The following is a 23287-nucleotide window of genomic DNA, read 5'->3' on the forward strand; positions in this document are numbered from 1 at the left end:
TTAAGTAAACACACTTCAGTCCATCTACCTTACTACTTTTATAGCCTGTATTCTGCTTCTCCTTCCCCAAAGCCTCTCTACCTGTTTGATCTAACTTTTCCCAATTCCCTTCTTCCTCTGACCTACTCCTCCGGTTCCCTTCCCCCTCACAAACTAGTTTAAACCCTCCTGAACCACCCTAGCAAATCTCGCTGCAAGGATATTGGCCCCCTTCTGGTTCGGGTGTAACCCGTCCTCTCTGTATTATAGCAAATATTACATTGAGGTGTCTACATTTGGAAGGGATGGTTCAGAGTGATGAGAGCAGATTGTTTCTAATGGTTGACCAATCGAGAATGAGGAGTCCTACAGCATGGAAACACTGAGTCCATACCACTTATACTAATTGCATTTATATTCTCCCCACTTATCCAGCTACCACTCACCCATGCACTAGGGGTAATCTACAGTGGCCAATTTACCAACAAACCTGCACGTCTTTGGGATGTGGGAGGAAACCGGAGTACTCGGGGGAAACCTACATAATCACAAGGGGAACGTGCAAACTCCACACAGATAGCAGCCGAGGTCAGGATCGAACCTGGGCCACTGGAGCCGTGAGGCAGCACCTCTACCAGCTGTGCCACTGTGCTGCCCTCAAATAATGTACGAAGAAGTTAGGATAAAGGAATTCTTTGTTAGTGCAGCAGATTGCGAGGTGGTGGAAAGTACTTAGCTAGAGTTGGTGATTGAAACAGTGTCACTAAGATGGTGAGAGAAAGCGATATGGAAGTGGGTCTTTCACCTCAGTGAGGATAGTCACTGGCACGGTTGGTGTCAGTGGCTATCTGAAGGCACGGCCTCAGAATAAAGGGACGTCCCTTTAGAACTGAGGTAAGGAGAAACTTCTTCAGCCACAGGGTGGTAAATCTGTGGAATTCATTGCACAGAAATATGGACAGTGGAAGCCAAGTTATTGTGCATTTAAGGCAGAGATTGATAGGTTTTTCGTTGGTAAAGCGGTTAAGGGTTACGGGGAGGAGGTGGGAGAATGGGGTTGAGAAAAAGAATCAGCCGTGATTCAATGACAGAACAGACTCGATGAGCCAAATGGCCTCATTCTGCTCCTATATCTTATGGTCTTATGGTTGGGCCAAATGGACTGTCCCTATGTAACTCTCTTTGAAAAATTAAGCATTTCTTTCACATCTATCAAATTCATGTTTATCAATTCTCATCTAGGTTGACTGACTTGCTGTAGCTACCAATATGATACTGAAATTCCCATCAGATTAGACTGAGTGAAGTGGTTGCTCTGTGACAGGTGGTGTTGTAGGCAGAGACTGCATGGGTACAAGCGTCGGGTTCATTGGCGGATGGACCAAGGTGGAAGGTTGTATCGTACCTGGAAGCTGAGCTCGGGATAGTCCACCATACCTCCAAACCAGGAGAGCGCTGCATTCAAAAACTTCAGAACAGCTAAAAATGCAAGTAGGTTCACAGCAATGTTAGCAACCAGACCAATTGAGGCAGAGGCACCATTACTTGCAGCTTCTAGAACATTCTGTTCTTCACTGAAGGAGGAATAAATGAAAAAAAAGGTTACTCTTATTTCAGCATTGAACGGCAACAGACAGCGAAACTGACTGGGCAATTGGTAAGTGCAGAAGGAATTCGTTCGGCCTTTCATGATGGTACTAGCCACTGTTAGTCTTAGTCCCTTGCCCTTTCTCTGTGGCCCTGCAAATATCATTCTTTTGTCTTCGCTTCTTATGGATTTAATCAATTTCATGTCTAGTAATTGTCACCAAGGTCAACCAACTCACTGTCACTACCAATACGATTTTCTATTCTGTTGACCCTGCCGACAGCATTTTTACATAGAACATAGAATATTACAGCACAGTACAGGCCCTTCAGCCCACAATGTTGTGCCGACATTTTATCCTGCTCTAAGATCTATCTAACCCTTCCCTCCCATTTCTCTATCATTTTTGGGCCTCGATTTTTTCACTTTTAACCATTGAAAACCAAAGCAACACCAAACAAAGGCCTGAAATAAAAACAGAAATATTCAGCAGTTCAGGCAGCATCTGCAGAGAGAGAAACAAGAGAAGGCTACAAATTGGACAGGCCAGACTCGGGGTTTGCTGGGGTTTCAAAGAGTGATAGGGGACTTGCTTGAAAAATATAAGATCCTGAGGGACCTTGAGTGTGGAGAGGATGTTCTCTCTTGTAGGAGAATCTAAAATAAATGGTCACTACTTAAAAATAAGGGTTCTCTGATTTTAGACAGAGATGAGGATTTTTTTCTTCTTGTGAGTCTTTAGAACTCTCTTCCTCAAATCAGCCTTTGAATATTTTTAAGTGAGATGTAGATAGATTCTTGACAAGCAAGCGGATGATAGATTATCGGGGATAGATGGGAATGTGAAACTGAGGCTAAAGTCAGAGCAGCCATGACCTTATTTAACATCAGAGAAGGCTTGAAGGTCTGAGTGACTCATTCCTGATCTTATGTTGTATGTTTGTGTATCGGAAGATCTTTCATTATTTCTGGTATCAATTTACCTGACACGTTAATCCTGTTTTGCTATCTAGAGATGCTGCCTGATCTACTGAGTGTTTCCAGCACTGTCTGATTTTATTTCAGATTTCACAGCATTTGCAGGTCTTTACCACTTTTTTTCATCACCAAGCTGGCAATGAATGTTATTCATTTTCATTCAGTTTCCCTGAAGAATGCTGGCTGTGGCTTTGATAGCACTCCTACAGACTAACTGATTGTGTTTGTCTGTGGGACGCGGTGGTTAGTGTAGTGACAGAGGTGAATGTAGGTGGAGGAGTAAATTGTGGGTGGGAATGGGGCAAAAAACAAAAGTCATCTGTGATGTCATGAAAGAAAATGTATAATTTATTGATGAAACAAGGTAAAGCTTGAATTGTCTGTAATTATGAGTCTTACCGATTTTGTTGTATTTTATAAGAGATTGACAATTGGAAAACTTCTTGAGGGAAATATTCTTTAGAGTCAGAGTCATATGGCAGGGAAACAGGCCATTCGGTCCACTATGTTCATGCTGACTAGTGGGCACCCATCTATACAGAGCTGAAAATACTCATTTTGTTGAACACTAATCACAACTTCTGTGCACTGAAGCAGAAATAGAGACCAACATATTCAAGCCCAACCTACCTTTGATCCCAGATTGTCCTCACATAACAGAAGATAGTTTTAATAATAGAGCAAATATTCGCACCATGATGTCGTCCAATGTGGTGTGGGACTTGTTCTCAAACACACCTCTGCATTGTTAGAGTTGAATGCATCATATAGAGGGATCAGCATCTTCTACAACTTCTCCAAAGTTTTCTCCAGTGAAGTCAATAAACTCCGACAATCCACTATCTGATTGTTCAGAAACCCTGATGATTCGGCATCTGACTCACCAGGTGCTGGTTCCTACTCTCCCTTTAACACACCGGGGCCCTGGTTCCCACACCATCTTTAACACATTGGAGACTCAGTCCCTGCATCCCTTTAACACACCTGGGTCCTTCTCACCACACTCCCTTTAACACTGGAACACCGGTTCCCAAGGTTGCTTTAACACACTGGCATCCTGGTTCTTGAGGTCCCTTTAACACACTCGGGCCCGGTTATCCAGTTAACTGCAAAATTTATTACAATATTGTGTGAAAGTGAATTAAAAGTGTGTTGGGTACTAATTGCAATAACACCCAATAGTCTGGATAATCTGCCACCAAAGTCCCAAATGTGCCCATTAACGGAGTTTTATTGTAGGAAATATTTCAGAGGCAGACTGGACCACATTGATGTTACTGTGCTGTGTCTTCAACACTATTCAGTGTTGATCAATGTAGGCAACAGGCTTGTTGGACTCGTGACCCAACTCTCGATTAGAGTGGGATTATTTCATTTACATAATGTAAACAGTGTATGTTGAATCAATCCCAGTCACTGGTAGTTGGAAGCATTCTGTGTTTGATTGAAAGGGGAGTTAGCCAATCATCTTCATGTTGACCAGAACACATGGTGCTGCGGTAATTTTGGTCAATTACCTTTAACTGACCAGTTGCTCGACAGAAACAAAATTTTGGAGGCAGCTCATGACTTCAGGAGGTTGAATGTCAGACGATTTAGAGGCAGCTTGGTTGGCACTTGGATTGTCCATCAATATAGGAAGTGGAGTTTGAAAGCATATCACATGGAGATAGTGTGGGGAGAGAGTGGAGGGGGTGGGGGAGCCTGGTTGGGAGTGCCCCAGCCTTAGATTGTTGGATTGGAGGGGGAATTCCTGCTGTCCCCAGCCCAACAGATTTTGACACACTACACACCACACAGTGCCTTCCTCTGGGGGAAGAGTTTCAATCAGACAGTCTGCTCAACACATCATTCTGATTTGTGAAGGACAGAGGTAAAAGTCTTATCCAAGGTAAAAACAGAAAATGCTGGAAACACTCAGAGATCAGACGGCATCTATGCAGAGAGAATCAGGGTTAATGATTCAGGTCAAAGACACTTCATTGGAATAGGTAGACCTGAGCCTTTACTCTTTCCTCAGATGCTGATTATTTCCAGCATTTTCTGTTTTTATTTCAGATTTCCAGCATCTACAGTTTTTTAAATTTCAATTTGGACACCTCATCATTTTTTTTCTCTTTTCAGCACAATACAGGCCCTTTGGCCCACAATGTTGTGCCGACCTTTAAACCACGCTTAATACGATCTAACCCCTTCCTCCCACATATCCCCCTATTTTAAATTCCTCCATATCTAACAATCTTTTGAACTCGACCAATGTACCTGCCTCCACCACTACCCCAGACAGCGCATTCCATGCACCAACCACTCTCTGGGTGCAAAACCTCCCTCTGAAATCTCCCTTGAAATTCCCACCCATTACTTTAAAGCCATGCCCTCTTGTATTGAGCATTGGTGCCCTGGGAAAGAGGTGCTGGCTGTCTACTCCATCTATTCCTCTTAATATTTTGTACACCTCTATCATGTCTCCCCTCATCCTCCTTCTCTCCAAAGAGTAAAGTCCTAGCTCCCTTAGTCTCTCCTCATAATCCATACTCTCCAAACCAGGCAGCGTCCTGGTAAATCTCCTCTGCACCCTTTCCAACACTTTCACATCCTTCCTATAATGAGGCGACCAGAACTGGACACCGTACTCCAAGTGTGGTCTAACCAGAGTTTTGTAGAGCTGCATCATTACCTCGCGGCTCTTAAACTCGATCCCACGACTTATGAAAGCTAACATCCCATAAGCCTTCTTAACTACCCTATCCACCTGTGAGGCAACTTTCAGTGATCTGTGGATATGAACCCCCATATTCCTCTGCTCCTCCATTAAGCTTGTACTCCACCTTGGAGTTTGTCCTTCCAAAGTGTACCACCTCACACTTCTCTGGATTGAACTCCATCTGCCACTTCTCAGCCCAGTTCTGCATCCTATCAATGTCCCTCTGTAATCTTCGACAGTCCTCCACATTATCCACAACACCACCAGCCTTTGTGTCGTCTGCAAACTTGCTAACCCACCCTTCTACCCCCCTCATCCAATTCACTAATAAATATCACAAAAAGTAGAGGTCCCAGAACCGATCCTTGTGGGACACCACTCATTACAGCCCTCCAATCTGAATGCACCCCCTCCACCACAACCCTCTGCTTTCTACAGGCAAGCCAATTCTGAATCCACACGGCCAAACCTCCCTGGAGCACATGCCCTCTGACCTTCTGAAGAAGCCTACCATGTAGAACCTTGTCAAACGCCTTACTAAAATCCATGTAGACCACATCTACTGCACTACCCTCATCAATCTTTCTGGTCACCTCCTCAAAGAACCCTATCAGGCTTGTGAGACATGATCTTCCCTTCAGAAAGCCATGCTGGCTGTCCCTAATCAGTCCATGTTTCTCTAAATGCTCATAGATCCTATCTTTAAGAATCCTTTCCAACAGCTTGCCCACCACAGATGTAAGTCTCACTGGTCTGTAATTCCCTGGACTATCCCTACTATCTTTTTTTGAATAATGGGACAACATTTGCCACCCTCCAATCCTCCGGTACCACCCCTGTGGACAACGAGGACTCAAGGATCCTAGCCAACGGTTCAGCAATCTCCTCCCTCGCCTCGCGGAACAGCCTGGGGAATATTCCATCAGGCCCCGGGGACTTATCTGTCATAATATTTCTAACAGCTCCAACACATCCTCTCTCTTGATATCTACATGCTCTAGAACATTATCCTTACCAACACTGTACTCAACGTCATCAAGGCCCCTCTCCTTGGTGAATACCGAAGAGAAGTATTCATTGAGGACCTCACCCACTTCCACAGCTTCCAGGCACATCTTCCCACCTTTGTCTCTAATCGGTCCTACCTTTACTCTCGTCATCCTTCTGCTCTTCACATATGTGAAAAAGCTTTGGGATTCTCCTTAACTCTACTTGCCAAGGCCTTTTCATGTCCCCTTCTTGCTCTCCTCAGCCCTTTCTTATGTTCCTTCCTTGCTACCCTATATTCCTCATGAGCCCTGTCTGATCCTTGCTGCCTTCATCCTCCTAACTAGTTGTTCCACCTCTCTTGTCACCCATGGTTCCTTCACCCTGCCATTCTTTCTCTGCCTCACCGGGACAAATCTATCCCTAACATCCTGCAAGAGATCCCTGAACAATGACCACATCTCCATAGTACATTTCCCTTCAAAAATGTCATCCCAATTTACACTCTCAAGTTCCAGCCTTATAGCCTCATAATTTACCCTTCCCCAATTAAATATCTTCCTGTCCTCTTTTCTCCTATCCTTGGCCATGACAATGCTGAAGAATCTACTCAGGAAGGTGGGGCCTGTGGCAGTAAGTCAGTGGCAAGTCTACAGCTTTGATTTTAACTCCCACACTGGAAAGAGTGCATTAAAATCTCCTCCATATTGTCAGCTTAAAGCTGTATTAGCCAGGTGCAAGTTAAAAGCTTTTGGTTTGGAAATTCGCTCACATTGTGCAACTTTTTTGTGTGTCACTCTGTAGAATTTTAGCATAAAGCCCATCAAGATTTTTAGTATTTACCTAAGTTAGGTGCAGTTTTGTCCTGTGATGATGCGCGATGTGTGCACATAGGGAAGTCGCCAGTTGTGCACCATGGAGTGCGTGGTCCATTTTATGTTAAACTCTATCTTGGGCCATTCCAGTTTCAGCCTTGCCTTACTGAGTAACCAGTGGGGCCTACAACTCACCTTCAAACTAAACGTTCCCATTCCACTTGTGTGATCTTTCTTTTTACAATCCCCACATCATCTATCACTGTGAACAAGGCTGGCATGAGAATGTAAGAAATGGGAGTGGGTGAAGGCCATTCAGCCCTCAATCGTGTTCCTGCCATCCATAAGGTCATGGCTGAAATGATATTGGACTCAGCTCCACTTTCCTGCCTGTTTCCCTGGTCTGTTGCCTCCCCTATGGTCAATAAATCTGTAATAGCCCTGAATATATTCAATAATTTAGTCTCCATAGCGGTCTGTGGTAGAGAACGACAAACCTTCAGAGAGTAAAGTTTTCTCTTCATTTATATCTTAACGGCAATCTCTTATTCTGAAATGTTGCTTTTTATTCTATATTCCCCCATGAAAAGGAAGCTTTCTTTCAGTATCTAGCTTGTTAAGCCCCTCAGAACCTTAAATGCTTCAACAGGGTAACCTCTCATTGTTCTGAATCCCACTGAGCATAGGCCCAGCTGGGTTAACCTCTCTAGTTTAACCCCAGATGACCATTTGTGCCTTACTTTGGGCCCAAGGGAGTTGGGTAGAATTTCTATAGAGGGGTTCTCCTCATTTCCCATTTTGACATTGATAGGAAAAGAGCAAATTACAATTACGTTAAGGCTGCAGGTCAGGAGAATCTCTGCAGCAATCCTACTCTGCGACGTTTGCGGGCTATAGTAACCTGACTTGGTTTAATGTCAAGTATAAAACCTGTAGCCCCACTCTCTCTCAAACCTAGTCTCCTTAGACATTAAAGATTCTGGGGAACCTTGATCATGAAATGAAAGTTCTGAGCACCACATTCAATGTAGAGCTGGTCTTACACACCCACAATCAAGTTTCACTCCCTCTTCAGTCTTGAACTTGGATTCTTCGACTTCAGGGTAGCTCAGTTTTGACAGAGCGAGTGCACATGGTGCTGCCATCACAGATGCTGCTATCAAATTCGATGCACTAATCTGGAATGCAAGGTGAGGAGGTCACCTAATTGAAGCAATTAATCGAGAAGAACTACTAACACAAAAAAGTCCTTAGCAATTTCTTGAAAGATGATTGAAAAAAATTAGGACAGTTCTTTGCACAAGGGGAAGGATTTGTTAGCACCCCGCCCCCCCCCCCACCAAGACTGACACATCAACCTCATGTACCCCATGTGTACTTTACTCCTCAATGTTACAAAGTTTGGTGCTACCTGTATCCAGTGAACATGCTGGGAAGTTGGACCCACAGCCAGGTGAGGTAAACTAGGTAGATTTATTCGGGAATTGGGAGGAACTCTGCAGACTCCACAGGGAATTGCTGCATCTGGAGACAGGCATTGGGCTTCTTTAAAGGATCTGGCATGTGTAAAGGTTCTACTATGGCCTACAGTTTGGTTGTGACTGCTTGTGGGCTGGAATGTTGTCTTGCTTACGAGTAAATACCACATCACCAATTCTTGGACTCTATAATAAATACACATAGGGAAAAAAAAAGATTTGAAACTCTTACAAGCTCATTTTACATTGATTGTTTTATAAATAACAATCATACTACGTTTTTGTTACCTTTTTTCCCCTTGTGATCCTAATTCATATTAATAATTGTAACTTAGAGTTATAGAGTCACACAGCATGGAAACAGGCCCTTTGGCCCAACTTGTCCACGGCAACCAAGGTGACCACCTGGGCTAATCCCATTTGCCTGTGTTTGGCCTGTATCCTTCCAAACCTTTTCTAACCATGTACCTGTCCAAGCGTCTCCTAAATGTTGTTATTGTACTTGCCATAACTACTTTCACTGGCAGCTCATTCCATGTACGTACCACCTCTGTGTGAAGAAGTTCCCTCTCAGGTCCCTTTTAAATTCTCCCCTCCCACCTTAAACCAATGCCCTCTAGTTTTTGAGTCCCTTTCCCTGGGTAAAAAACTGTGTACACTCTCTCTATCTATGACCCTTATGATTTTATAGACCTCTATAAGATCACCCTTCAGCCTCCAAAGCTCCAAGGAGCCTGCCCCACCTCTCCCTATAACTCAGGCCCTCGAGTCCTGGCTACATCCTTTTGAATTTTCTTTGCACTTTTGTATCTTTAGCCAGAATCATTTTGTTTTGCAATAGTTGGGAATAATAGTGAGTAGTGAGTGGTGGGCAAGTAAGTACTCCAATGCACAGCCCATAGGTAAAACAATAAGCTACCCTCATAGTTGAATGAGGGAACCATCCAACCCCTCAAGTCCATTCCGTCATTTCAATTTGAACCAGGCTAATTTATCTTGAGATACTTTTTAACTCCATCTGCCTGTCCTAACCCTTTGCAACTGTGTCCCACAAACTACGCATCACAGTTTTGACCTGTTGAATTGAACCTCTCACTTTTGGACAGTGGCTTCCAGATTTCCGCTGTCCTATCTGTGAAAGGTTCAAGAGAAAAGGTGAGTATGGATAGTCATTAATGCAAGAGGAATTTCAAACTGACCCGCTCTTACCCCAAAAGAGATGTAGGCTCCAAGCACACTGCCAGCAATAGTGGCAAAGCCTCCAGTCATCACGGCATGTATCTCTGACTTGGTCATATCTGACAAGTAGGGTCGGATGAGAAGAGGTGCCTCTGTCTGAAAAGAAATATTCCTTCATGGTTGTTACAAGGAAGGCAGGCTCTGTTTACTGCATGTACTGTCAGATTTTTGCATACAGTGATCATATCACATCAGTGATTTTTGCAAATATTGGCTGACATCCAGTGCCATGGAAGTGTTGTCTTGGATCAATGATGATCTCCAAAACAGGAGATTGTGTTGGCCGTAAACCAAAGGTGAGGTTGGGGTGAGTGAAGGTACAACCGTTGTCATGTCAATGTCTTAACGTCGTCAACAATGTTGTCATTGTCTTAAGAAAGCTTATGGGGTGTTAGCTTTCATAAATCGAGGGATCGAGTTTAAGAGCCGTGAGGTAATGATGCAACTCTATAAAACTGGTTAGTTCTGGTTGCCTCATTATAGGAAGGATGTGGAAGTGTTGGAAAGGGTGCAGTGGAGATTTACCGGGATGCTGCTTGGTTTAGGGAGTATGGATTATGAGGAGGGACTAAGGGAGCTAGGGCTTTACTCATTGGAGACAAGGAGGATGAGAGGAGACATGATTGGGGTGTACAAAATATTGAATAGATAGAGTGGACAGCCAGCGCCTCCTTCCCAGGGCACCAATGCTCAATACAAGAGGGCATGGCTTTAAAGTAATGGGTGGGAAGTTCAAGGGAGATATCAGAGGGAGGTTTTTCACCCAGAGAGTGGTTGGGGCATGGAATGCGCTGCCTGGGGCGGTGGTGGAGGCAGGTACATTGGTCAAATTCAAGAGATTACTAGATAGGCGTATGGAGGAATTTAAAATATGTGGGAGGAAGGGGTTAGATAGTCTTAGGCGAGGTTTAAAGGTCGGCATAACATTGTGGGCTGAAGGGCCTGTACTGTGCTGTACTGTTCTATCTTCTATGTTCTATGTCACCCGAGGTGGAAGCTATCTCTGATCATCTACCTACCTGGCCCACAAAGATATTGCCAGCGACGCTCAGAGTCTCTGTTGCTGATGTGCCCATTGTAATCTGCATCAACCACGCGATCTAAAAACAACACCAGATCTCACACAGACTACACATTGGGATATGGCTGGGTCGGTGATTCATCCATATTTAACACGTCACTGTATACCGGAAAAGCAAAGCAAGGAGAAGTGGGAGAGGGTATGTTGGGAAGACATGGAGGTGGAGACGCAGAGAGGGAAGCACAAAGCATGTTATCGTCAGGCTGATGTATGACATTGTGCTCTGCCTCCAAAGTGTATCCCATTGAAGCCGATGGAATGATTTTGGGAAGCAGAATGAAACGCACTGATGCTATAGTATCATGTATTCAGGGATGTGTTTTTACTACCTTAAGAATTATCCACTGCATCGCACCAACGTAGTAGAGGATAGACATCACAGAGCTGAAGAAGACAACAATCGGCAGTGCCTGTGGACAGAGAGATGGAACGTTAAATCAAATCCTGAAGGAGCTAATGCAGGGACAAGGGCAAGGGTTCAAATCTGCAATCAGTTAAGGCTGACACTCCAGGACTGGGGGAGAACTGCCGAAGAAATGTGAAGAACCAAGGCCCTGCAACAGGCCACCATTTAAGGAGATGTTACAGGTCTCACAGCCTGTTGGGAAAAGAGTGTCTTCATTCTCTCAGTGTTGTGCCCGATGTTCATCACCCAAATAACACCAATGTCGTGTCAAAAATAAACTGCTGGAGGAACTCAGTGGGTCAGGCAGCATCTGTGGAGGGAAATGGACCGTCGAAATTTCAGATCGAGACCCTTCATCTGGACTGAAAGATAGAAGGGAGATAGCCAGTGTAAAGAAGTGAAGGGGAGGGGTGGAGCAACGTTCTCAGCTGGATCCACATCGCTTGCCAGCTCTTGCTCCACCCCTTCCCCTCACCTCTTTACACTGGCTACCTCCTCTCTATCTTTGAGACCAGATGAAGGGTCCTGACCTGAAATGTCGACTGTCCATTTCCCTCCACAGACGCTGCCTGACCTGCTGAGTTCCTCCAGCTTTTTGTTTGATTCACCTGGAACAAACCTTCTTTCCTGATCCAAGCACATTAACCAGATCATGTGAATACCCAGTATTTAAACTGAAGGGTAAAGTTGTTAACCTGCAACATCGGGTGTTTACACCCATTACTAATATATGTATTCTTCCAAAAGTGCAATCGCATGCATTCTCTCCTTTCAGTATTCAGTTACAATTTACTCAGATCTGGACCAATCGCCTCCCTCAGACTTCCTTGTTGAGTGGGTAATACTATGTTAAATATTTTGTGGGTTAAGATAAGATAAGATAAGATAAGATATCCTTATTAGTTACATGTACATCAAAACGCACAGTGAAATTCATCTTTTGCGTAGAGTGTTCTGTGGGCAGCCTGCAAGTGTTGCCCCGCTTCCGGCGCCAACATAGCATGCCCACAACCTTCTAACCCGTACGTCTTTTGGCATGTGGGAGGAAACCGGAGCACCTGGAGGAAACCCATGCAGACACGGGGAGAATGTACAAACTCCTTACAGACAGCGGCCGGAATTAAACCTGGGTCGCCGGTTCTGTAAAGCATTGCGCTAACCGCTACCCTATTGTGCCTGCCCTTTATTACAATATTGGGAACCACCTAGTTGTTCACATTGTCATTAAACTTGGACTGGTGACAATAATTTACAATAAGGGGAAGTAGAAGACTGACCTGAAAGGCAAAAATGCCGTTGATCAAATCTTCTCCAAACAGGAAGCTGGACCCTGCAATTGTGTAATTCAGAAAGGTCTGTAAGAAAAATGAAATAATAAGAATTATTGTTTACAGCTGTAAAACTTTCTGTGCTAAAGTTGCCTCCTTTCATTCTTTTCATAATAAGGTGGAATAAAGTAGGACAGCTCTATTCAAGAATGAAACCATTTTGTTGTTTGTTCATGGGATCCGAACATTGCTGACTTGTCGAGGAGGTGGTGGTGAGCTGCCCTCTGTGCCCACCACAGTCCTTGAGGTAGACAGTAATCTCACACTGGTATTAGGTAGGGAGTTCAGGGATTTAGACCCAGTGACTGGCAATGTATTTCCAGGTTAAAACGGTGGGTGGCTTGGAGCACCAGCATTTCCATGGACAAACTCTTCTAATTAACTGAGGCTGCAGGTTTGATTAAACACTGGTGAAGATGCTTCAGTGAGTTTACTGCAGTGCATTTAGTACTAAGCACGTACAATATATTGTTGGTGGAGGAAGTGAATGTCCATACAAGCAAGAGCAAGTTCAAACCCATGTAGATTCTGCCATGTCTATCCTCAATCCAATATTTGGATCTTATATTCCTTGAATAATTTTTACTACTTTTACCGTTTTATTTAATTTATCACAAAGTATGGGCCCGGAAATTGGATCGTGCATTACTCCTGTGACTCCTTCATTCAATGGATAACAGTGTGCAATGAACATTCTAAATTATTTGAAAAGATTAATGTATTAACGAGTGTATTATATTTCTAGTGGACTACCCCCACACCTGAGTCAGATACCTTCCCTCTGACTGTACCTGAATTTGGATTCCAAGCCAGTTGAATGCCTGAAAGCCAGGTTCTGTCCTGATGATAAAGATGCCAAGAACAAATTGTAAGCCCAGTCCCACAAACAGTGCTCGCCAGGATACCTGAGCAGTGGGAAGCAACAGTTAGTACGCACTAGAACAATGACGTGGTATGGAAAGATTGCAAAATCCTCATCGAGGCATACACAAACCCAGTTGGCTAAACTATTTAAACTACTTAGGGGTGGGGCGGTATGCTGCCAACGTTTGTTGCTTTGGAGGCAATGTTACAAATTAACGTCAATGAATGGAATAATACAGTCCATTGTGCCTCTATTAGCTCACAACTGCTTGGAGCTTGCAATGTTTTCCTTTTTCAGTTTTACCAAACTCTTTATTAAGCCTAAATAATGACTAGATTTTGAAATATTTCCTTGATCAATTTCAAAATGTCTTTTGACAATTAAATCAGTTAACCATACTGCCAGCGGACCTGATTTCTCCTTAATTATCTATGCCTCTCACAATTCTGAACTCTGTTGAATCTTCTCTTAACCACCTCTGGTTTAAGGAGACCAGTTATAGTTTGTCCAGTCTGTCCACATGGTGGAATTTCATCCCTGGTACCATTCAAACAAATCTCCCCTCCACCCTTTGGGATTTCTCTTTAATTATACTGCTTAGAACTGGCTGATGTCTACGCAATCACGTATAAGAGTTGCCATACCTCCTTACGCTGGTACTCTTATACCTGCCTGTGGATCCTTGAGTTTTTTATCCTTGTTTTCCTGACATCGTTCATCAATGCACTTGTCTATGTTCCTGTTTTCCCAGCACTAATGAGTGACTGACACTTAGAAGTTGGAGAGAAAATAGTGTCTGCTCATTGGCTGTCTTTGGCCCACCTGAATTAATCTTCAGGTGGTCCTGGAAATGGGAAGACAAGATCCACACCTGAATTAGATGGGAATATAATTCTACTTGCACATTGGGATCCAACATTGTCTGGTGGAACCAGTTTCCAATCTTTAATCTGGTGGTGTGTGCAGTCCTTCACGGTCACCAGCCATGAATCAGCCCGACCAACCAATTTAGGAGTCAATTGAAAGTAGTTATGAGGATGTCAGTTGGAGGGTTAATCTCCATCTCCAGACCACTCACCACCCTCACTGCCATTGATGTGAACTGATGCTAAACATTCATTCCTCTTCACCCAGCCCAATGCTCTATCTGCTTGACACTACGGAATGTTATGGTTCTGATGAAAGGTCATTGACCTGACATGTTAGCCCCAATTCTTTCTCCATGGATGCTGCCTGACCTGCTGAGTACTTCTTGCATTTTCTGATTTTCCCGTCTCTAAGGAAAGACATGCTGGCCCTGGAGAGCGTTCAGAGAAGGTTCACAAGAATGATGCCAGGAATGAAAGGCTTAACCTATGAGGAGCGTTTGATGTCTCTGGATCCTGTACTCGATGGAGCTCAGAAGGATGAGGGGGGATCTTAATGAAACCTACTGGATACTGAAAGGTCTGGATAGAGTGGACATTGAGAGGATGTTTCCATTAGTGGGAGAATCTAGGATCTGAGGGCACAGCCTCAGAATAAAGGGATGTCCCTTTAGAACTGAGATGAGGAAGAATTTCTTCAGCCAGAGGGAGGTGAATCTGTGGAACTCATTGACGCAGGGGGCTGTGGAGGCCAAGTCATTGGGTGTACTTAAGGCAGAGATTGACAGGTTCTTGATTGGTAAGAGGGTTAAGGGTTACGGGGAGAAGGGGGTTGAGAGAAAAAAAATCAACCATGATTGAATGGTGGAGCAGACCCGATGGGCCGAATGGTCTTAATAGTGTTCCTATAGTTTATGGTCTTTTATTTCAGATTTCAAGATTCTGCAGGATTTTGCTTTTCATCCATGGAGACGACAGTCTGGGCCTGTTTGTTGCCGACATGCCTGTCCATTTTGCCCCTTTAGGCCTCAGGAAGAAGGCCTTAGCTGTCTTCTGCCTGGCCAGTTTCATCCTGGTCCTCCTAACTGTGGTGTGCAAGTTGGGTTGGAAGATTGAAGAGAGGAGGTGACTCACCGCCAGAGGCTTCGCAGAGAAGATAAAGAGCAGGGTGACAAGTGTACACAATCCTCCGAAGGAAATCAACTGCTCTGGTCTTTTTGCAGTGTCAACACCAATCCAGATAATTAATCCTGCCAACGCCAACAAAGCAAAGATCCTGGCAGGAAGAAACCCCAAATCATTAGACTTTTCACCTGGTATTACTGTGTTTAACAGTTTATAAAGTTGAGATGGGATGTCAGGAGCACCTAACGCGAAGAGCACTCAAAACAATGTGCTTTACAGGGTTCTGTTGAGATGTTTGTATTTCACCCCCGAGCCAATGGCTGTGGGTTCAAACCTCACTCAAGAGACCTGAGCACAAAATTCAGGCTGTTGCTTGTGCAGTACTGTGAGAGTGCTGCATGGTTGGAAGGACTGTGTTTGGATGAGCAGTTATATCTCTCAAGTGGTTGTAATAGATTGGTAGGGGAGCAGAGAGGTCTCCCCGTCTTCCCGCCCAATGTTAACCCCTCAGCCGGAGGGGTTCCAGAATAACACAGGTCATTGGCCATGAATGGTAAAATATAAAGAAATCTTTCATCCCCTTCTTTCGTTCATGCTTCACATTGGTTCGACCAATATTAAACACTGCAAGGCACAAAGAATAATTAGCTTTACCATGTAGTGCAGCTACAAATAACCTACCATTTAAACCACTTGCTGTACTTCTGCAGGAAGGAACTCACAGGCGCGAAGCAGTCAATAATCTGTTTCCCCAGCAACCTTTTCACAAGCTCATAAATGACAAAGAAAACCACAATGCAGGTTATGATGAGGAGGGCGAGAGCTCGCTGAAGATCGAGGATGCACGCAGTGATGAGAAATCCAAGAAAGGCTGCATCCGGGGGAAGCAAACAAATGGTTAGCTAATGTTAGTTTTATTTATTGGGCAATAAAATTGGGATAATGGGCAAAAGGTTTTCAATGAAGACAAGTGCTGGACCAGGCAGGTAGAAGAGTACTTTCAATTAGTCAGTCACAGGATTCGGTCGTCACCGGTAGTACCAGCATTTGGTATTGGTATCGGTTTATTATTGTTACGTGCAGACATACAGTGAAAAGCTTAGTTTTGCAAGCCATCCATACAGATCATTTCAAAACATAAATGTCTTGAGGTAGTACAAGGGAAAAAGGAATAACAGAATGCAGAATATAGGTGTTACAGTTACAGAGAAAGTGCAGTGCAGGTAGACAATAAGGTACAAGAGCCATGACGAGGTAAATTGTCAGGTCAAGAGTTCATCTTCGAGGACATCTTCAAGAGGGGGTGCCTTAAGAAGGCGGTATCCATCATTAAGCGCCCTCACCATCCGGGACATGCCCTCTTCAAGTTACTACCACCAACGAGGAGGTACAGGATCCTGAAGACCCACACTCAGTGTTTTAGGAGCAGCTTCTTCCCCTCTGCCATCAGATTTCTGAAAGGTCCATGAACCCATGAACACTACCTCGTTATTCTTCTTTTGCTCTATTTACTTATTTTTGTAACTGCTAGTAATTTTTATGTCTTGCACTGTAATGCTGCCGCAAAGCAACAAATTTCACGACATATGTCAGTGATAATAAACCTGATTTTGATTCTGATCTTTAAAGTACAAGTGGTCTGTTCAAGAGTCTTATAATAGCTGGATAGAATCTGTCCTTGAACCTGGTAGTGCATGTTTTCAAGCTTTTGTATCTTCTGCCTGATGGGAGGGAGGGAGAAGAGAGAATGCCCAGGGTGGGAGGGGTCTTTGATTATGTTGGCTGCTTTACTGAGGCAGCGAGAAGTGCAGACAGAGTCCATGGAGGGGAGGCTGGTTTTCGCGATGGACTGAGCTGTATCCACAATTGCCTATCCCTAATTGCCCCTAAACTGAGTAAAGAGTCAAGTACATTGGTGGATCTGGAGTTATATATAGGCCAGGCCTGGTAAGGATGGCAAATTTCCCTCCCAAAGGTGTAGTGGCAGGAGTATCCGAGGGGATTTGATGAACACGTGAAAGAGGATAAGTTTCAGAGATACAGGCAAATAAGGAGAGTGGGTCTGGAACTGATGGGATTGATCTGCTGGGAGCTGGCATAGACCGAATGGGCCCAATGTACCTCTTCTGCATTGTATTAAGTAAATGATTGATAGCTTCCCTACTTGGCCAGCCAATAGGGTTTTGTAGACCAAAAGAGGTGCATGCAGGTGATTTTAAACATACCACGACTTTAAAGAACAAGGTTTACCACTCCTGTTACTGAATCTAGGTTTTTAAAAATTCCTGAGTACTTAATTAAAAAACAGACAACATGAAGAAAAGCTATGTTTTACCACCTTATTAAAATCTGGAATGCATTTCCTAAAAATATGGCGGAGGCAGAATCAAGAGCAGCATTCCGAAGGGAATTGGATACATACTTGAAGGATTTGCAGGACTATAGGGAAAGGGAGGGAACATGGGACCAATTGATAGCTCTATGAGAGAGCCAGAACAGGCATGATGGGCTGAGTGGCCTCCCTGATCTATGATTCGAACGCCAGGGTGTTGTTTCCACAAACGGCTCTGGAGGTGATAGGGGAATAAAGGCCCAAGGCCTCCTTGCTGACCTAGAGGAGATCAAATTTAATTGATATGTTTAAAATCACCTGCATGCACCTCTTTTGGTCTACAAAACCCTATTGGCTGGTCTGTCCCAGTATGGAAGCTGTCAGTTTTTTACTTAATACAATGCAGAAGGAGTACGTATGGCCCATTCGGTCTATACTAGCTCCCACCAGAGCAATCCTATCAGTCCCAGACCCGATATCCTTATTCGCTTGTATCCCTGAGACTTATCTTCTTTCACATGTTCATTAACTCCCCTTGGATTCTCCCCGCACTAAGGGGGTATTTTACAGTGGCCACTTAAACCAGCACATCCTTGGGACGTGGGAGGAAACTATGGGGATTGGTGTTAGGACCCTCACTGTTTGTTGGATGTGAATATAGGCGATTTGGTCAGTTAATTCACAGGTGATGCACAATTGGTGGTGATGTTGAAAGTGAGGAGGACTGGCTACAGATCATTTGATAAGAAGGGCTGAGCAATAACAGATGAAACCTAATCCTGATAAGCGCAAGGTAATACATTTTGGGAGAACTGTGACAGGCAGGACATATACAATGGATAGTAGGGCCCTAAGGAGGGAGTACTGAGGATCTGAGGGACCTTGGTGTGTGTGTTCCATGGAGCAGAGGAGGCTAAGGGGGGAACTGATAGAGGCATAGAAATTATATATTGGCATGGATAGGGTAGATACAGGCCGTGCCCAGGTTGTGAGTTACAGGCACTTGTACATACTAGACTTTGACTTTTGACTTTGACAAATAAGCTCCCATGATATTATTAGATTCAAAAGTCCGACGTATGTACATATGCTTGTTCCAACGAACAGCAGAACTAGTTTCCTCTCTCTCTCCACTTTTAGTAATTGTTCTGCCTGATCAGTCTTACGTGCTTTTGATGCCATTCACTACAATACTGTGGAGGTCTGGTTACTAGATTGAGTGACTTTTGTGTATTTTCTGACTTACAGACAAAATTGACGTCTGGATTGCGTGGATAAGTACGAGGTGTTGCACTTTGGGAAGACAAATGAGGGTAGGACTTTCACAGTGGGGCCCTGGGGAGTGTTGTAGAATGGAGAGACCCAGGAGTACAAGTACCTGGTTCCCTGAAAGTGGTGTCACAGGTAGACAAGGTGGTGAAGAAGGCATTTGGCACGCTGGCCTTCAATCAGTCGGGGCACTGAGTATAGAAGTTGGGATGTTATGTTGCAGTTGGTGAGGCTGCATTTGGAATATTGTGTTTGGTTTTGTTCACCTTGCTATAGGAAAGATGCCATTAAGCTGGAAAGAGTGCGGAGGAGATTTACAAGGATATTACCGGGACTCAAGCAGCTGAGTTATAGCGAGAGGTTGAGCAGGTTGGGATTTTTTTCATTAGAGTGTAGGAGAATGACAGGTGATCTTATAGAGGCGTATAAAATCATGAGGGGCGTAGATAGAGTGAATGCGCACAGTCTTTTCCCCAGGGTTGGGGAATCAAGAACTAGAGGGCGTGTTTAGGGTGAGAGGGGAGAGATTTAATAGGAACCTGAAGGGCAACTTTTCCACCTGGAGGTGGTCAATACATGGAACGAGCTGTCAGAGGAAGTGGTTGAGGCAGCTACATTAACAACAGTTAAAAGGTACTTGGACAGCTACAGGGATTCGAAAGATTTAGAGGGATATGGGCCAAATGCAGGCAAATGGGACTAACTTAGATGGGAATCTTGGTTGGCATGGACTAGTTGGACTGAAGGACCCGTTTCCGTGCTGTATGACTTCATGACTCTACAACATCTGTAAACGCAGAACTCATTTATTTCCCAGGAAGAGCCTGTAGTGGGAAACTTTTCCTCATAGGATAGGTACCTGAAACCAAAGGTTATAGGTTTAAGGTAAGGGGGAAGAAGGGGGTCTGAGGAAGAAATTTTTTCACCCAGAGGGTGGTTGCAAGGTAGACAGCACCACCTGACTGGGTGGAAGGGGAAGGTACTCTCACAACATTTAAGAAATATGTAGTCAAGAAAGCGAATCACTGAGGCATATAATGTGACAAACCAAATACTGATAAGTGGATTTAATACAGATTGGCACTTGATAGTCAGCATGGACACTGTGAGCCAAAGGGGTTGTGTCTGTGCTGAATGACTCTTACTCACACAGAGTACAACTACACCAATCCACACCTCCAGTTTCTGTTCTAGCTTGTCCCATGGGCTGTAATTTTGAGCCCAATTTGGGGCAGATTATTCAGCTCCTAGAAAGGATGCAAAGGTTGTACAAATTATATGAGGGGGCATAATTTTAAGGTGATTCGAGGAAGGTGTAAGGGGTATGTCAGGGTAAGTTTTTTACACAGAGAGAGGTGGGTGCATGGAACGCACTGCCGGCAGAGGTTGTGGGGGCAGATACATTACGGACATTTAAGAGACTCTTAGATAGACACATGAATGATAGAAAAATAGGGGGCTATGTGGGAGGGAAGGGTTAGATAGATCTTAGAGCAGGATAAAATGTCGGCACAACATTGTGGGCCGAAGGGCCTGTACTGTGCTGTAGTGTTCTATATCTATTATAGCTGGAAGGGGAGCTCTCAGCTCGCCTGAGGGAACAAGATTTGAACTCAGGACCCAGAACTGACTGATGCTGCACTATACCAACCAGCACCCTCGGTCACTGTTACCTGCAGCCAAGATGCCGAGGATGATCCGTTTAATCAATGTGGAGTGGGTGTTGTATGCCAGCTTTACTCTAGAAGCAGCCTGGGTTATTTTTCTAGAAAAGACAAGCAGGCAAGTTTTTTATTTGTCATTCAGAGTAAAATATTTCATATTATTTTACAGACGCTCTAAGATAAATAGAGCCAGTGGCTGGGCGTTTGAATTGAGAGGGAGACACAAGAGACTTCAGATGCTGGAATCACCACCGCTGGTCTCCACCTCTCCCCCTAATGCTGCCGCTGGGTCCTACTGCTCCGCTTCACCGGCCATCCTACCACCACTCTCCACCTTACCTTGGTCTCTCATGCCAACCTCCAACCTCCTTACCTTTCATCCTTACAGAAACATATCAGCCCAGAACACCCACTATTTCACTTTTTTAGACTCCCACTTCCCAAATGTAGATTTACCTGCGATTAGCTGCTCCCAGTCTATTTTTGCTAGGCCCTTTCTTGAAATTGGCTTTTCTCCAATTCAGGGCCTTAATTTCCAGACTAACTTATCCCTTTCCATAACTACCATGAAACTTACAGAGTTATGGACACTTGCCGTAATATTTCACCCACAGACACGTCAACAGTAAAATTCCAATAATCCGCTATTCAGATATTCATAAGTCCTGATAGTTCTGCATCTGGTTCACCAGATGATGTTTGCCATGTTTCCTTCCCACTCTCCGGAACTCCAGTTCCTGCTGTGCCTTCACCAGGTTCCCTGGAAAATTTATTATATTACTGTGTAACATCTAAAATAAGTGAATTGAAAATGTGTTGGAGTATTAATAGAATAATATCCAATAGTCTGGAAAATCCATTAACCTGGCACCACCAAAGTCCCAAGCATGCCAGATTATCAGACTTTACTGTACTTACCCAATTTCATTGCCTAAGATTAGGTCAGGCACTGTCCCTTCCCTAGTAGGATTGCACTGGATCAAAAATCTTCCCAGCATGTAGGTTAAAATTCCACTTACTTACTGTTTTTTTACTCTAAAGCAATAGAGTTAATATTGGGGAAGTTGAAATCCCTTACAATTATAACCCTATTATTCTTACATTTCTGTATGACTTGCCTATATATCTGCTCCTCTACCACCTGCTGACTGATGGCAGGCTGCAGCAAAGTCATCACCCCTTTAAGTTTCCCAGCTCTACCCACATGGCCTCATTTGAAGAGCTTTCCAGGACATCCTTCCTCATCACCAGAGTAACAGACCCCTGAATCACTACTACAATGTTCCTTCCTCTTTTACGTTCCCCAGTCATTCCTGAAGCTTCTATAACCCAGAATATTGAGCTGCCGGTCCTGCCCTTCTTTCAACCATGTCTCTGTGACAACAACAATCACATTCCAAGGGACAATCCCAAGGCATTTTATAAATATATTAAGTGCAAGTGTAACGGGGAAGGATAGGGCCTATTAAGGTTTATAGAGCCTGCAGCCTGCTTCCCTTTCTCTGCCTAGAGGTTTATAAAATTATGAGAGGCATAGATAGGGTGGATGGTCACAGTCTATTTCCCAGGGTAGAGAAATCTAAAACTAGAGGGCACAGGTTTAAAGTGAGAGGGGGAAGAGTTAAAGGGGATCTGAGGGACAAACTTTTCACGAAGAGGGCGGTGGGTATATGGAATGAGCTGCCAGACGAAATGGTAGAGGCGGGTACAATTGCAATGTTTAAAAGGCATTTGGACAGGTACGTGGGTAGGAATGGTTTAGCGGGATATGGGCCATTCACAGGCAAATGGAACTAGGCTAGATAGGGACCTTTCAGTAATGAGAAGAGATGGGATAAACTTGGACTGGAGGAAGCCGAGGGGGATTATAATGGAGTTATACAATATTAAGAGGGGCAGAGATAGGGTGGATAATGAGCAATGTCTCCCGATAACAGAGACATCTAAAACCAGAGAGATAGGTTTGTGTAAGGGTTAAGAGGTTTGGAGTGGATCTGGAGAAGAACTTTTTCACCCAGAGTGTGACTGGAATCTGGAACACACTGCCTGAGTGGTGGAGGAGGCAGAGAATCATAACTTTTGAGAAGTATCGAGACAAGCGCTTGAATTGCCAAGGCATAGTAGGCTACAGAGTATGTGCTGGTAAACGGGAATAGTATAGATAGTCATGATGGTCAGCATGGACATGGTGGGCTGAAGGGCCTCTTTCTGTGCTGTATAACTCTATGGCTAGTATAGTTAGGAAGGGTCTCATGAAACATGGGAGGAAAGGAGGAATCAGAGGAACTTAGGTTTCGGATCAGTTCTAATCTAATTGAATAATTGATCAGTTGTGAACTATTTCCATTTCCTAGCATCCCAATGTTGTTATACTTTGTTCAGAAAGAAATGGGTGAAAGACTGGTGCCTTGTTGAGAAAGAAATCTCAATTCTTATAGACATGTACCTCACAATCTTGGGATTCTCCTTCGTTCTGGAAGACCATGAAGGTTCATTATTTGGGGGTTTGGACTGTGCATCTTCCTGCAATATGAAGGATAAATTGAAGGAATCCAATGGAATTGACTGTCTCACTTTGAATGG

General features: G+C 44.1%; 1 protein-coding gene across 2 annotated transcripts in view; it reads right to left on the bottom strand.

The window, feature by feature from the left end:
• slc28a1 (solute carrier family 28 member 1) overlaps positions 1-23287 on the bottom strand; it is a 46024-nt gene that overhangs the window by 11193 nt on the left and 11544 nt on the right. For both annotated transcript variants that reach the window (XM_052042592.1, XM_052042593.1), the window contains exons 3-13: positions 23151-23227; positions 20714-20805; positions 16121-16310; positions 15449-15590; positions 13375-13488; positions 12533-12610; positions 11179-11259; positions 10788-10868; positions 9739-9864; positions 8099-8229; positions 1385-1553 (exon numbers count right to left, since the gene is read on the bottom strand). In XM_052042592.1, the coding sequence (XP_051898552.1) occupies positions 1385-1553; positions 8099-8229; positions 9739-9864; positions 10788-10868; positions 11179-11259; positions 12533-12610; positions 13375-13488; positions 15449-15590; positions 16121-16310; positions 20714-20805; positions 23151-23227 (1281 nt within the window). The remainder of the gene's footprint in view (positions 1-1384; positions 1554-8098; positions 8230-9738; positions 9865-10787; positions 10869-11178; positions 11260-12532; positions 12611-13374; positions 13489-15448; positions 15591-16120; positions 16311-20713; positions 20806-23150; positions 23228-23287) is intronic.

This window comes from Pristis pectinata, chromosome 32 (genome assembly GCF_009764475.1).
Source record: "Pristis pectinata isolate sPriPec2 chromosome 32, sPriPec2.1.pri, whole genome shotgun sequence".
NCBI lineage: Eukaryota > Metazoa > Chordata > Chondrichthyes > Rhinopristiformes > Pristidae > Pristis > Pristis pectinata.